The 16,284-nt window shown below is 29.2% G+C and overlaps 1 protein-coding gene across 4 annotated transcripts in view; it reads left to right on the top strand.

Moving 5' to 3' along the window:
- Positions 1-16,284, top strand: part of LOC103315040 (uncharacterized) — a 31,325-nt gene that overhangs the window by 14,475 nt on the left and 566 nt on the right. For all 4 annotated transcript variants that reach the window (XM_064354777.1, XM_064354779.1, XM_064354778.1 and 1 more), the window contains exons 11-13: positions 4,789-4,879; positions 4,928-5,717; positions 14,098-16,262. In XM_064354777.1, the coding sequence (XP_064210847.1) occupies positions 4,789-4,879; positions 4,928-5,717; positions 14,098-16,262 (3,046 nt within the window). The remainder of the gene's footprint in view (positions 1-4,788; positions 4,880-4,927; positions 5,718-14,097; positions 16,263-16,284) is intronic.

The following is a 16,284-nucleotide window of genomic DNA, read 5'->3' as shown; positions in this document are numbered from 1 at the left end:
ACAAAATTTCATCAAAAAATGCGATGGTAAAAAAACTAGTTAAAACGTCCGAATAACAAAAAAAAGTCAAAAGTTTAAATTTGGTCATTTAGCTCAAAACAACTGAATACTTTCCCTAAAAAAATTGATATGAATACATACAGGGTGACCCAGCGGTGTGTAATCGGTCTATAACTTTTTTGCTATTTGAAATTTGCTATGACGTTTTTATTATCCGATAGATCGACTTAAAATCCACAAACTAAAAATATTTTTATTATGCACAGGGTGTTGTATACACTGTTTAACTTTTAGTTAAAGCACGCAGATAATATACAGGGTGTGCCAAAACGCAAAAAGTTAAATAACTCATTTTTTTCAAATGGAACATCCTGTATTTTATTAAATGTATCGAAAGCATTTTTGATAAGCTTTCTAACGGTATAGGGTTTGCATAGCAAATTTAAAATATTTTTCGAAATTGTTCAAAAAACTATATTTTATTACAAGAAAATTTGTTAGCCTAGAATCTGATAGTCAAATAGTAATTAATTTTTTGACATGTACTAATGTGGCTAATTAAACAAGTAATCTAATTATTACCTGATACATAAATGAATTTCACTCATCAAGAATTATTAATGAAATAAATAAAACAATTATTTTTTATTTTTTTGAACACTTTAAGAAATACTGTAAATTTGCTATAAAAACCACATATCAATAGAAATCTTATGAATAATGTAATTGACCCATGTAAAGAAATACATGGTGTTCCATTAAAAAAAATGAGTTATTCAACTTTTTGTGTTTTGGCACACCCTGTACATTATTTTCGTGTTTCAAGTAAAAGTCGACTATTTCCTAAAACTACAGGATATTCTGAACTTTTCTGTTGGTTCAGGGTCATCTTGTATTTAGTGATTTTTTGGCCATTTGTACAAAACTATATTAAACATTGCATTTCTAGTTCAAATGAAAATTATAAAAAATATCATTTTTGAACAATTTTTTCTTAATTTTAATACAGTTTCACATAAATGAATACAAAATGCTTTAAAAATTATAAGACAGAAATAATCAACTATTTTTGTCTATTTTCGCTTCTTTCTGACAAAATTTTAGGCCAAAATGTAAAAATTACCCAAATTTTGCCCAATTTTTTTTGACTAAATTTGGCCAAATTTAAAATTTTATAAAAAAAAATGCGATTCTGCTAAAAAAAAATAGTTAAAACGTCTGAATAAGAATAAAAAATGTCAAAAATGTGACAGAATTTGGTGGTTTTGCTGGAAAAACTAAATGTTTTCCCTAAAAAATTTGATACGAATACCTACAATACCACCTTATTATAGTTTTTCGACCTTATATTTAGTAATTTTTTTTCCATTTGTACAAAACTTTATTAAACAGTGCGTTTCTAGTTAAAATCTCTTTATAGATTTCGAAAATTATAAAAAATAATATCATTTTTGAACAATTTTTCCTTAATTTTAATACAGTTTCACATAAATAAATACAAAATGTTTTAAAAATTATAAGGCAAAAATAAACAACTATTTTTGTCCATTTTCGCTTCTTTCTGACAAAATTTTTTGTCAGCTTGGTAAAATTTCATAGGAAAACAGTTTTAAATCAAATTCAAATGGTTCAGGATTTCATACTTTTTCAGCGATTAAATTGGGTTTTAACACCTTGTGTGAATTTTTTAAGATTGTGCTTTTATTGCTTTTTTTCTGTCAAAATACGAAGATTCAAAGGGAATTTTTATGAAATTTTTGAGAAATTCTAAATTGATTTCTATTAATAACAATTAATAAATCAATCTGTTTACTGATTTATTATTTGGAGATTATAAAAAAATGAGGTTTAAATGATAGTTTTACACGAAACTAAAAAATGAAAAAATAAATGAAGAAGAAAATTCTGTCCAATTATTCTAAAGCTTATTATTTCAAACTGTTTCCAATTTAATTTTCTACTCTAGCTCAATGTATTTACGCGAAGCAAATTCTAAATAATAATTTCGTTTCTACCTAAAATATGTTTTAGAAAGTTAAAATAGTGTAATTTTCGACCAAATTCAGCCGCTTTCGGCTTGTATTTTCGTTAAAATATACCAAAAAGCTTAAAAATTATATTTATATTTATATATATTTATGTGCATTTTCGGCTTCTTTCTGACAAAATTTTAGGCCAGCTTGGTAAAATTTCATAGGAAAACGGTTTTAGATCAAAAATTTGCTTATAACGTTTTCTTGCACATCTTCAGCTAAATACCCTATTAGAGAAATTTTATCAAACTTTGCGTTTCTGCTTTGTCCACTTTTGGGTGAAAAATGTATTGGAAAGCTCGAAAAAAGTCACACATTTCGTCTAATTTTGCTAATTTTTGGCTAGTTTGGCAAAATAAAAAATGAACTTTTAGGTCAAAATTCTACGTAAATGCTTTAAAGGATAAAAATAGCGCCATTTTTTTTTATCAAATTTGGCGATTTTTAGCTATTTTTCACAAAATTTCGTTAAAAAATTCATTTCTGGTAAATTAAAACTTACTGAAGCGTCACAACAACAACAAATATCAAGGTTTTATCAATAAATTTGTGATTTTTACACAAATTTTGAATATAATGAATGTTTACTTTAAAAACGTTTGAATTTCCAATTCGTTAGGGCCATTTCGACCTTATCTAGTGATTCATCGGCCAATTTTTGACAAAATATTGTTAAATATAATAGCAAAAATAATGCCATTTGTGACAAAATCTTACATAATAAACGCGCTTCTAGCTAAAAAACTAAGAAAAACGTATAAAATGGTTGAAAAATGTACCAGAATACTAAAAAATAACATATATCTTATCAACAAATTTTGGTTAATTTCAGTTTTTTCTGACGAAATTTTAATTAAAATTATAGTTAATATTTGACGATATTTTGGTAAATATGTAAAGGCTTTTCTGGAAACGTGTTTTTTTACCATGTAGGTCGATAATTCATTTCTTTTTCAGCGTATTTTCCCAAAATTTCGCCAAATACTTGCGTTTCCTGGCAAAAAAATACTTCTAAATTTTGTAAAAAATAAACCAAACTATTGCTAAGTTTTGTCGAAAATTTGGTGCAAAATTCATGAAAAACAACGTCATATCTGATCTAATTTGATGATTTTTTTGCTGAAATATCGTGAAAAGCTTGAGTTTATAACAGAAAGTTGTGTGTAAGCCCAAGAAAAATGCAAGAATTAAGCTATTTTTGACACGATTCAGTGTTTTTCCGGCTTAGTTTTGACAAAATATTGCGCGTCCAACATGTTTAAGAAATAATTGGTAATCTAAACACGGCAATAAACGAACATTAAATATTACATCAAATGTCATTTTATTTTTTGTTTTTCCCAAGCATTTCACACAAAACTGCAATGGTGTGTGCTAAAAAAAGTGCAAAAATAACACACTTATTTATCCGTTTAAGTAATTTTGAAAATATTATGAGAACAGGTAAGTTAAAAGTCTGCTTAAATGCTCAAAACTACAAAAATTGTCCCTTTTTTTGACAACGTTTAGTGTATATTTAGTCTATTTGACAAATTTGTTGAAATTATCACGTTTCCGTTCAAAAAAATTTACTAAAAATGATCATCTCTAATTTGATGCTTTTTTGTTCTTGTTTAGCCATACTTTCCGACAATATATAAGTAATTTTGTTTCTCAAAATTACGTTTCTTAGTAAAATAACGTTAAAGATTGAATCATTTCTTATCTAATTTATTCATTTTTCGGCTTATTTTTAACAAAATTTCGATAAACTTTAGTATTTTTTTAACCTAATTTTTAACACAATTTCGTGCGATAATCACTTTTTTAGCCAAAAAAAAAATTCGCTGAAGCCTTCGAATAAAACAAAAATGTACTTCATTAAGTTTTGTTTTTTGACCAAGTTTATTAAAACCTGCCGAAAGAACTCAATTTTTACTCTAAAACGCTCAAAAAAGAAAAATTGTGGAATTTTCTAATCTAATGTTTTAGTGATTTTTCAGTTTTGCACGGTTCCATTAATTGAGCAATTTTTTTTACAAAATTTTGTTTAACTTACGTTTCTATGTAAAGTAACGTCATTTAAAAAAAATGTGAATTTTCGGCTTTTTTTTGATAAAATTTCACGAAATAATGGCGTTTCTAGTTAAAAAAAACTAGTAAATAGAAGTAAATTGATACCTTTTTAACCCAGTTTAGCAAAATCTTCCAAAAAAAAAACCAGGTTTTTTTTCTCAAAGGCGCTTGAGGAAGGAAAAATTGCAGCATTTTTGACCTCATGTAGTCATTTTTTGGCAATTTTTTTACAAAATTTTGTGAAATATTTCTGTTTTTAATTAAAAATTGCAAAAATAACGTCATTTTTGATCAGAATGTCCCAAAAAACAGTGTTTTTATACTCAAAAATATGCTAAAATATTCGAAAGAGGCAGAATTTTTGACCCAAATTAGCGATTTATCGGTTAGTTATGCCAAATACGTTTTTGGTTCAAATCCTCGAAATGAAGCGGAAAAAAAACAAATATTTAGTTCATTTTTTGGCCCAATTTGCCCAAATATCGCGAAAAGCTGATTCAGTGTTTTTTCGGATTGTTTTTGACAACATTTTTTATGAAAGGCCAAAAAAATGTAAATGAAACTGCTTTTTGAAAATTTTTACATAGATTGCTTTTTAGGGCACTTTGAACCATTTTTAAACTGAAAAAATCACCATTTATTATATTTTTTGTGTGATTTTTTTATAATCCGCCCTTTGCTAATTTGTATTTATTTTAAGGCGTTTTGATGAAGCCTTGCACATTATTGACAATAATAATGAAGACGTGCGACATTTGTGTTTGTTGACCGAAACTATAGTAAAAGACAAGGTAAATAAAAAAAAACATTTTTATTAATATTACAATTTTAAATTCTAGTCGCGATTTCTAGACGAAACGATTAGTAATTTTTACACAATCGCAGGATCACTTTTCAAGCGATTGAACAAAAACTCGAACGAATTCGAACGCTCTTTTAATGACACAACTTTAGATTTGATCAAAAATGTGTACAATTTGAGAAAACATTTCGGAATAAGAACAACCGCTCTCAAATCGCACAGCGATAAGAACAAAATCATTGATGAAATCCTCGAAAATGTGCGTTTGGAATTCGAAAACGAGAAACAAACCATCGATGAAGTTTTTGCAACTTGTCACAAACTTTCGGTTTGTTTGAGTTGCGATTATCACGACATTCTTCTACATTTTTGTGAAAAAACTGGCGATTATAATTTTATTGTGAGAACGGCGGAAAAATTCCACGATCGCGAAACGTCCACTAGAAATTTTTGTTTGATGGCAGTTTTGCTGTTGAGATACATTGGAGCGTATAAACTAAGTTTAGGGGACAGTTTTTCCGATTCTGACAGGAGTTTGGTTGTTGCCGATTCAGAGCGTGTTGTTAGCGATGATGTTTTTTGTAAAGGTTTGCGCATAGCTGCAAGTATTGTAGCCAAAGCTATGGCTAAAGCAGAACCAGATGAGCTTATGCCGTGTATGGAAGTTGCAAATTGGGTTTATGTTGCGTTCCATTTCACTGCCAGTCAAGAGAGTGATTTGAGTAAACTACTGTTTGGGAATAATTACAGGCCACTTCAAATGGTTTCAGGATTTCATACTTTTTCAGCGATTAAATTGGTTTTTAACACCTTTTGTGGATTTGTAGGTGAGTTTATTTATTTATTTATTTTTGAAGATTGTGCTTTTATTGTTTTTTCGTGCGACATTACGAAGATTCAAACGTTATTTTTATGTAATTTTGGGAAAATTCTAAATTAATTTCTGTAATTCTATAATTCAGCAATCAATAAATCAATTCACTTACTGATTTTATTATCTGGAGAATATAAAAAAATAAGGTTCAAATGAAAATTTTGAATAAAACATTTCTTTTGTCTAAAAAGTGACAAAATAAATGAAGAGGAGAAAACAAACACAACTTTTCAATTTTTCAAAAACTTATTATTTCAAACTATTTCCAATTTAAGTTTTTAATAATAATAATTATTTATTTCTATCAGTTTATACAGATGTAGTAACAAAATTGATACGAAAAACGTCAGTATTATACACAGAAATAACAATAACATAAAAATAATTTTAAGACATAAGTCAAAAAACCTGTCTGTTATAGAATTCATTTGATAATAATAATAATAATAATAATAATAATAATAATAATAATAATATTAATAATAATAATGTTTATTAACGGCCACGCCAAGTACAAGTGATATATAAAATACAAAGATAAATTGATATATAAAATACAAACACAGATAGGTACAATACAGTTAATATAAAATAAAGTGTTAATTATTAAAAGAGCTAAGTTCACTATGTTCAATAACAGTTTTTAAATCTTTTAGAAATCTATTTTTAGGTAAACCTATAAAATCTAAATTACCAGAAAGTACGTTGCATGTTTTAGGCAGCCTAGAAGATACAGAATTTTTCCCATAATTGGTACGGTGGTAAGGCACTACAAGCATTCTAGGCTCTCTAACGTTACAAACGGGTATATTTATTGAAAATAGCGGAAGAATAGGATTACAATTTACATTACCAGACAATATACGATATACGAACGACGCGTCATAAAATATTCTACGAGAAGATAGTAAGGATAGTCCTAAATAACTTAAAATGTTTATATAATTATTTTTGTCATAAAATATGTTAAATTTGTAACATACAAATTTAACAAATTTTTTCTGAACATTTTCAATTCGATTAATATGAACATTATAACAAGGTTGCCAAATAATTGTGCAGTATTCCAAAATAGGACGAACATAACAATTATATAATAACATTACAACACGCAAACTTGAAAAATCAGAGCACTGTCTTTTTATAAATCCTAATGTTTTGTTTGCTTTCGACAAAATGTGGTTAACGTGATAGTCAAAACTAAACTGGCTGTCTACAATAACTCCTAAATCGCGAATATGAGTGACACATTCAAGTAGATTGCCTGATATAAAGTAAGATGGTAAATTGTAATATAATTTTCTAGAAAATCTTAGTGATTTACATTTATTTATGTTCAGTTCTAAAAAAATTTTTTACACCACATACAAAAACTATTTAAATCACGTTGTAATATATCACAGTCGTTTGGATTTATAATAACTTTAAAAATCTTTACATCGTCGGCAAAAAGAAGGATTTCAGAGCTTTCGATCGTTGTTTTGACATCATTTATATATAGAGAAAAAAGAATAGGGCCTAGATGTGACCCCTGAGGCACACCTGTGGATGGGTGAATTGCGCGAGACTTAGCACCATTTATAGTTACATACTGTACACGATTAGATAAAAAAGAATAAATCCAACTAAGGACTGGATCCCCAAAACCTAAATTATCTAATTTTGATTAGATTAATAACTCAATGGAAATGCGATCAAAAGCTTTTGACATATCAGTGTGTATACAATCAATTTGGAATCCACTTTCAAGATTTGACGTTATATATTCAGTAAACAGAAAAAGATTGGTCATCGTAAAGCGACCCTTGAAAAAACCATGTTGTTCTTCAATGGCAGATTGTTTTACAGAAAATGATATGTCAGCCATAATGGAGTCAAAAACTTTTGATATATACGATGGGGTACATATCGGTCTATAGTTGGAAATATTTACACGACTACCATTTTAAAGACAGGTCTGATATATGAGATTTTCCAAATATCCGGAAATTGAAACTGATCAAGAGATTTATTGAACAGCATTTGTAATGGCAATGTTAATTCATAAGCACAATTTTTTAAAAACATTTGAGATATACCATCAGGGCCGGTTGTATAGTTGTCATCTAGATGTATCAATTTCGAAAAAATAACATCAGCAGAAATTTCAACGCAATTTAAAAATATAGCATTTTGATCATTTTTAGAAAAATTTAAATCTGATAACTTTGTTTGATCAAGATAATCAGATTCAAAATGATGGGCAAAAAGGTTTACAATACCATTAGGAGAATCACATGAATTTTCATTTAGCGACATTTTTTAGGATAACCCTGTACAGTATTTTTAGATTTAACATATGACCAAAATGCTCTACTGTTAGTTATAATATTTTGTTCTACCTGATCAAGGAATTTTTTTTACAGTTCTTTGTGGCATTTTTACATTTATCTCTCAGTACACAAAATTGTTCATAATCACTTAACAGACCACTACGCTTATATTTTTTGTGAGCAATTTTCTTCTTTACAATTAAAGATCTTGTTGATTTGAATAAAAATATTCTACAGTTATTGATATCAACAAAATTATCTAAAACAGACCAATCAATAGAAGATAAATAACTTTTAATAACATCATATGGTGCATTCTTATAATCTAAATAAAAAATATCAATTTCTGGTTGTATATCAGGTACAATAATATCACAGACATTAACACATAAAGGTGGATGATGTTTATCAATAGCAAGAATGGGTTCAACATTACTTACTAAAAGCCTATTATTACAAAATGTCAAATCCAAAAAAGTACCATTATCGTTTGCAATATTATTATATTGAAAAAGACCGAAGTATGCAAAATTGTCACATATGATTTCCTCTGCAGCAGAAAATACATTGTTGGGCACTAAGTAATCACAGTCAGTATCAACTAACCAACTAACACCTGGTAAATTATAGTCACCAAGTACACATATTACGGCATTCGGATAGTTTGTAGACATAAGAGCCAGGGAGTCTAAATGATTTGAATATTCCACAAAATATGCGTTAGGTGGAATATAAGTTGCACCAATAATAAGCTGACTAGAATTCACATAAACGGAAACCCACAATTCTTCTCTCATTGTTGCATCACACTGTACTTGATTGGAGGGAAAGTTTTTCTCCACAGCAATTAGCACTCCACCACCTCTTAATTTGTTTGTCACTTCAGGTGAGCGATCACTCCGGATCACCATATATTTATTTGTGTCAATAAATTCACTATTATTTATATCAGGATTAAGCCACGTTTCTGTTAAAACTATAACCGGGTACTGTTCACATAATATATTATTATAAAGTTCACTCAATTTAGTCCGAAGACCCCGCACATTCTGGTAATAAATTTGGAATTTTTCTTCATCGGGTGAATGTTGAATATTTTGTTCAATTTTAGGTTGATCGGACAAATTTAAAATTTATGATTTTATATATATCATTTAAAATATATGGTTCGAGATCCAAAATGTAGTCAACTATTTTCTTTTTAAATAAATTTAAATTACAAGGTGTGCGTAGATGCACAGGTAAACTATTGTATAGTTTTATTCCTGCATAATGGGAATTTTTTTCCGTCAGCGTAAGTTGGTGTCTTGGATACTCTAAGTCTACTTTGCGAGTGTTGTACTTATGGTCGTTAGTGACATTAAATAGTAGACTCTGTTTAAAGAAAAATAAAAGTAATCTATATATGTATAAACCAGTTACTGTCAAGAAGTTGTTGCTTTTAAAGATGTTCCTACAAGTTTCATTATATTTTAGGTTAAACATAGTTCTCATGACTTATTTTTGAGCAGCAAATACTTTTGATATCTGTCCACTTTGCCCCCAGAATATACCGTAGCTTAGTAATGATTGAAAATTTGTGAAGTATATTATTCTTAGTTGTTCAATGTTATGTACTTTTTTAAAACACGTATTGTAAAATGTACTGGTTAAATTTTTTTAATAAATTATCTACATGATTAGTCCAGCTTAACTTATGGTCAATGCATATTCCCAGAAAATTAGTTTTCTCTATTAATTCAATTTCTTTAGATGATATTACAATTTTATTCGGTTTCTCTGTATTCTTGTGACTACATATTGCAAAATGAATGCCGTAGGTTTTTTCAAAATTTAACACTAATTTATTTTCTTTAGTCTAGTTTATTACCTTATTCATGCATATCTTTGCTTCTTTCATTGTATCTGTCATATTTTCACCCTAAATCAATATGTTCGTGTCATCAGCAAAGTTAACTGCACTACTGTTGTCTGTGACTGTTAAAATGTTTAATAGGTCGTTTATATAAATTACGAAAAATAAAGGCCTTAGTATAGTACCTTGACGTATACCTTGTTTAATTAGAAGTTTACTTGATGTATATACAGTACTGTTTTTTGTTCTTGTGACCTGCTGATACCTATTATTAAGATAAGATGTGATCAACTTTAATATAATTCCTCTTATGGCGTATTTTAGGATGTTATGATCTAGGCAATCGAAGGCCTTGGAGAAATCTAAGAAAATTCCAAGAACCACCTTTTTTTCTTCTAATTTATCTAACAGAGCATTAGTGAAGCTAAATATAGCTGAGTCAACAGATTTCTCTTAAATGTACCCGTGTTGGGATGAATTCAGTAGCTGAAATTTCATTAAAAAGTTAGTAATTCTGGAGGATATAACAGTTTCAAAAAATTTAGAAAACGATGACAGCAGACTTATTGGCCTATAATTTGATATTAATGTTGGGTCACCTTTTTTGTATATAGGAAGAAATTGCGCTCGTTTTAATTGTTCTGAAAAAATTCCATATTCTAAAGAGTTTTGAATAACAAAACATAAAGGTGCGTTAATTTCTTCATAACAGTATTTAATTATGTTATTAGATATTTCGTAAAAGCCTGTACTTTTCTTATTTTTTAAATTTTGAATTATAGTAATAATTTCTTGACTAGTAACTGGGTATTTGTACATAGTTTTAGCACTGGATGAGATCGTATTATTATTTGACTTACTTCGTACAAAGGGCGCTGAATTAATGAAATACTGGTTAATGTCATTAACAGTCTGCTTATAAATTTGAATTTCACAACATTTTTTACTTCTGCCACAAATTTTGTTAACAATATTCTAAGCACATTTTGATTTATTGTCTGCATTTTGAATCCGTTGTCCATAGTAATTTTTACGTGCCGCTTGTAGAGCCAGGTCGTATTTTTTTTTCAAATATTTATAAAAAATCACATATTTATCGTCACAGATTACACGTGTAGATAATATTTATAATATTTTACTTTAGGATCATTTTTATAAATATTCTCGTGTTTTTTTCTTTTATTTGTTTTAGAGGAAAACATTCGTTTTTTACTCTAGCTCAGTGTATTTAAGCGAAGCAAATAATTTGGCGTTTACCTAAAATAAGTTCTAGGCAATAATAAAAAAATGGTTTTTAAGAAAAAAGCTTTTATTCAAAAGATGCACTAAAAAGTGAAAAATAATGTTTTTGTATGAGGAGAATATTTTTGCTAACAAATTAGGATTCTAAAATTTATAGAAGCTGTGGGAACAGTACTCAAATTTAAGAAAGTACTTCTATAATGCCGTATTGTTATGACTTATGAACTTATGACCGTTCCAAAAGCTTTTATAAATCTTAAAATTCTAATTTGTAAGCAAAAATATTCGCCTCTGATAGAAAATCATTGTTTTTTACTTTTCTTTCAATACAATTCTTTAATTATTACAAACATTTCATTTTCTGTATCAATTATTCTGATGCTGTTGGAAAATGGAAACACAATTTTGTATTTGAGGAATTCAACCATTTTTTTACTGAATGACCCAAAAAAGATAAAGATAATTTTGGTGGAACTTGTGCTAAAGTGTTCCAAAAAAGACAAAAGTATTTACTAATTATTTGAGGTAATTTTTGACAAAGTCTCATTAAAAAAACAGGTACTGTGAGTCACTAAAGGGCTTAAACAGGATAAAAAATGGCTTTTTTTCGTCCTATTTTTGACAACATTTTATGAAAGAATTCCGTTTCTGGCCAAAAAAATGCCTAAAAACTGGTAACATTATCTGAAGTGTGTTTTTATTAATTCTTATTATTTATTAATCTTATTATTATTATTATTATTACTATTATCATTATTTTTGTCAGTCTTAAAATGACATTCATTAAATTCATTAAAAAAAGAAAGTGTGATTTTCTGGACAAGTTTTGTCAAAATTTCGTGAAATTTTAATATTGGAAAAACGGCAAAAAATCCTCCAGTGACTTTTTAGTTTATCGTAATTCCACTATTTTAGGCTAAAATTCCAAATTTATTCCAATAATTTCTAGAGGATTCAATGTAATTTCAAAAATTTTAAACCATCAATATCTATGTATCTATAGTATCTAAATACTATGTATTTAGTATTTTGGAAAATGTAAGATAAATGGATTTTATAATAAATTTTTGTAATTTTAGAATCGTGCATTTAATCCAAATTATTCCAATTTATTTTTTGTTTAGTTATTGCTACTATTTTAACTGCTATTGCTAAATACAACCAACGTAATAAGCGAACACACTCTCCGTTTTTAGCTAAAACAAAGTTATAGAAAACTCGAAACTGCAAAAATACCAAAATTACTTGTTTTCGGCTTATTTTTGCCTCAAGTAATTGCATTTCCAACTATTTCTTCTAATTCTTCTGAGTAGGATAAAAATAATATCATGTTTGACGTAATTTGGGTAAAAATTGGGTAAAACAGTTAGAAAAAGACAAAAATGTCACAACTATTTAACTAATTTCGTTACTTTAGACCGAAACTTTTACAAAAAAACAGGTCCTAAACCAGAAACTTGCTGAAAGGTTAAAAATAAAAAATATATATTCCAGCATGATTTTTCAGACAAGTTATGATAAAATTTTCTTAAAATAAATTTTAGAAAACAGTGCAAATTCAAAAAAAAAATTTTGTTTGTAGATTAATTCCTGCAGTAATTCCAAATTAATTTACATAGCTCCAAAATATACTTTATAATTACAAATTAATTCCAGTAATTCAAAGTATATGAATTCTTCAATCATCAATAAATGTGCGAGAAGAAATTGGGTTCCCAACTAAAGTTTTACTTGTTTCACCAATACAATGTGTTTTTAAATGATTCTCATCTAGTCGTCTGTGAATTTCTCATGTGAAATCAGAAAATGATAGGCATTTAGACATCGAATATTACCATTCTCCATTTATTAAGTCTCGAATTTGGGAATAAGCTTCGATAATAAAAGTGTTTTCTTGCATAGTGTAACAATTTAACGAAATTTTCACAACTGACAGATTTGACATTTATTGACAGAGAATTCAATTGAGCAGAGCGGCACATTTTTTACATATAAACCAATTTCAAAGTTAACTAGATGAGAATCATTTAAAAACACATTGTACAATAGGTATTTTGATTTATAATGGTTTTACACCAGAACGTCCACTGTCTTTTGGAAATAAAAAGATTGGAATGTTATATTTTAAGAATTGGTATTTTTTTTAATATTTTTAACAAAAATTGATTTATTGATTAATTGATGATTTACAGTAGAATTAGTCTAATTTCCGTAGATTTTTTTGAACTTGAAGTTTCCAACGCCTGGTACACTTTTGATTAATATTTTTGGTACTTTTTTGAAGATTTAAGAATAAAGTAAATTCTCTTGTTAAAAATGATTTAACTGTTTTAGCCTTTTATTGGTATAATTTTTCCTTTATGAGATTTAACATCAAAAAATTAGTGGGGTTTATTAGCTGTTTCAAAACTATGTAAACGCCAACGTCACATTTTCTCTCAAAATTAGTTGTTATAAATTATTTAGGCACTTCATAAAAATAATAGCTAATGTAATTTCCAGTTTCATTTGTAACTATTTTACATTTTTATCAGCCTTATTTAAAAAAAATAATATGGCAAATTGTGATGTTAGCGTTTACATAGTTTTAAAACAACTAATATAGCTTTTGATGAAAACACCAATTATTAATTTACTTTAAAATTGATTAATTCTTTATTTTTTAATTATCTTTGTCCAGTTTTTTTCATTTCCTTCTAATCCGAATCTTCCATTTTTTGTCTTTTTATTGGTTTCGTTTTTTGCTCGATCTTTTCATTTAATTTCGTATGTTTCCTTTTTCTGTAGTGCGCAAAATACTTCTTCGCTAATCAAACTATTTCATGAACAAAAATAACAAATCAAAAACCCAAAATGTTTGGTGTTTTTTTTATTTTGTAATAATCTGTCCAAAAAGCAGAATTTAAGTGATGTTAATATTTCAGCCCATGTAAAAAGCACGAACAGCGCCTATTTGACCCACTTCAAAAACCAACCTCTAACTGAGGAAGAATTTATGCATGAACTTCAACCTCTAATCCCCATATTAGAAAACTTGAGTAAAGAAGGCCAACATTACACCTCATTCGTAATCGTCTCGACTTTAACAAATTGTTTGATGCAATATAACCCACTAGCCAAAAATCTAATCATAACCTTTGACAAAATATTGAAGAAGAAATGTATTCCGAAATTATTATCTGTTGTTGTTAGTAGTAACACCATCGATACAGATCTCCTAAACAATTTATTACAATTATGCGATCGCGAAGATGCAACAAAATTCATCGTAAACGCACTTCGAATGTACAAAAGACATCCAAGAAAATTCGAGTGTCTCACTCGAACCGGCCTTAAAATATGCGATCATTACGAATTAACTGATTACAAACGCGTAATGATGGACTCATTGATCACCCTAAAGTGGTGGAAAAGATTCGAAGGGCACAAGATACCCTATGATAAATTTTTCAAAAGCAAACCGGAACAACGCTTCGAATTGCTGATTAACACTTTGGATTGTTTCCATATCGAGTGGCTCAACGAATTTTGCAAGGACTACAAACTTGAGCCTCAAACTTGTTATTTGTTCTACTTAAAGCGAGTGTTACAAAATTGGAAACCCGACTATGAAATCAAAAGTGATGATACAAATCGGCGATTTTTAATTGTAAAAAATAGTGAAGTTGAATTGTTAGCAAAGTGTCGTGAGATTATGCAAGGTTTAAACAACGAACAAATTTCTGGCGTTGTTAGAACAGTTCGCAACTCGATTAACACCTACTACTATGAAGTTTTCATCACGATTTTGGATATTTTATGCGAGATTGACCCACAAGAGAGTCAGTTTAACGAACTGGCAATGTTACAGTTCTTGAAGAATTATCAAAGAGTTAGTAAAGCTAGTCAAATTGAGATTGAACAATGGTTTACGAATTTTCCCGACGCTCAAACCGTTGATGTCCTCTCCGAATTTCGACTAGCTTTCACTCCTCTCCTCTTCACAAGCGATATCTTCACAATAATTCGTCCCGAAATCAATTTAAAGACCTACCACTTGTGGTTCAATACAATCGAAATACTTCGCCCACATTTGAGCAAAAACCAGATTTGTTCATACGTCGTAAAACACGTTGTTGCAAGTGGCGTTTTGTCGAAAAGTGACGAAACGTGGGTTTTGAACCCGAAACATGACGATTTGTTACGAGCCATAGACGAGTGTGTTAACAACATCACCGATCCCGAACTGGCAACGTCGGTACTGTACCACGTGATGACTAACACTTGTCCCGGATTGGACCAAGTCAAGGCCGCCAGTCTGTGCTACAAATATGCCACGAAATATCGACAACTAAACCCCGATTCGAGTGCGGTCGAGAAGGCTGTGACCAAAGTCGAGAAAAAATATTATATGTACCGTGCGTTGCACATCCTGAATGTGCATCACTTGACTGATTCCAAATACATTGATTTGTTGACGCACCCGAATGATTTGATCCTAGCTTTGTATCTCGATGATCGCATTTTGGACGATTTTCATTGTGTTGAGATCAACAAGGCGAGCGAGGCGTTAGCCGAGCTGTTTCAGTTAGATATTAAAAAAATTCGCTTGAAGTTGATTAATTCGTGGTTGGATGATCAGGCGTTGGTTGATTTTGACTCCTCGGTGATTGAATCGAATTGCAGTGAGGAGAGTTGTTTGAAACGCATTGCATATATTTGTAGCGGAGATCAGGTGACTTATTGGCAAACTGTTCTTTTGGAGATTTGTCAGAAAGGCGAGAGTGTTCGTTGTAGAGCCAATGCCTTGCGTGTGTTTGCGATGATTTCGGATGTTGAAACTATTGAGACAATGGCCGAAATGAGTTATGACAAATTGATGTTGTTTATTAATAGGCTGACACTTGTTGGTAACTTGGAATATTTGGGATTTGGTGTAGATGTTGCCGTTCTGGACCACACAAATAGGCAATCCTTGTTGAATCGGTTGGTGCAACAAGGTGGCAATGCTTTCGCTATTAAAACAATGGCTTTGTACTGTATGACGTACCAGATTTATGGTGCGAAATATTGGGAGTTTGTTTTAAACAACGCTGTCAAATTTTCTTTGGTAAGGAATTGTTTGGGTGTTT

Source organism: Tribolium castaneum, chromosome 2 (genome assembly GCF_031307605.1).
Source record: "Tribolium castaneum strain GA2 chromosome 2, icTriCast1.1, whole genome shotgun sequence".
NCBI classification, from domain to species: domain Eukaryota; kingdom Metazoa; phylum Arthropoda; class Insecta; order Coleoptera; family Tenebrionidae; genus Tribolium; species Tribolium castaneum.
This window is presented reverse-complemented; position numbering and strand designations above follow the sequence as displayed.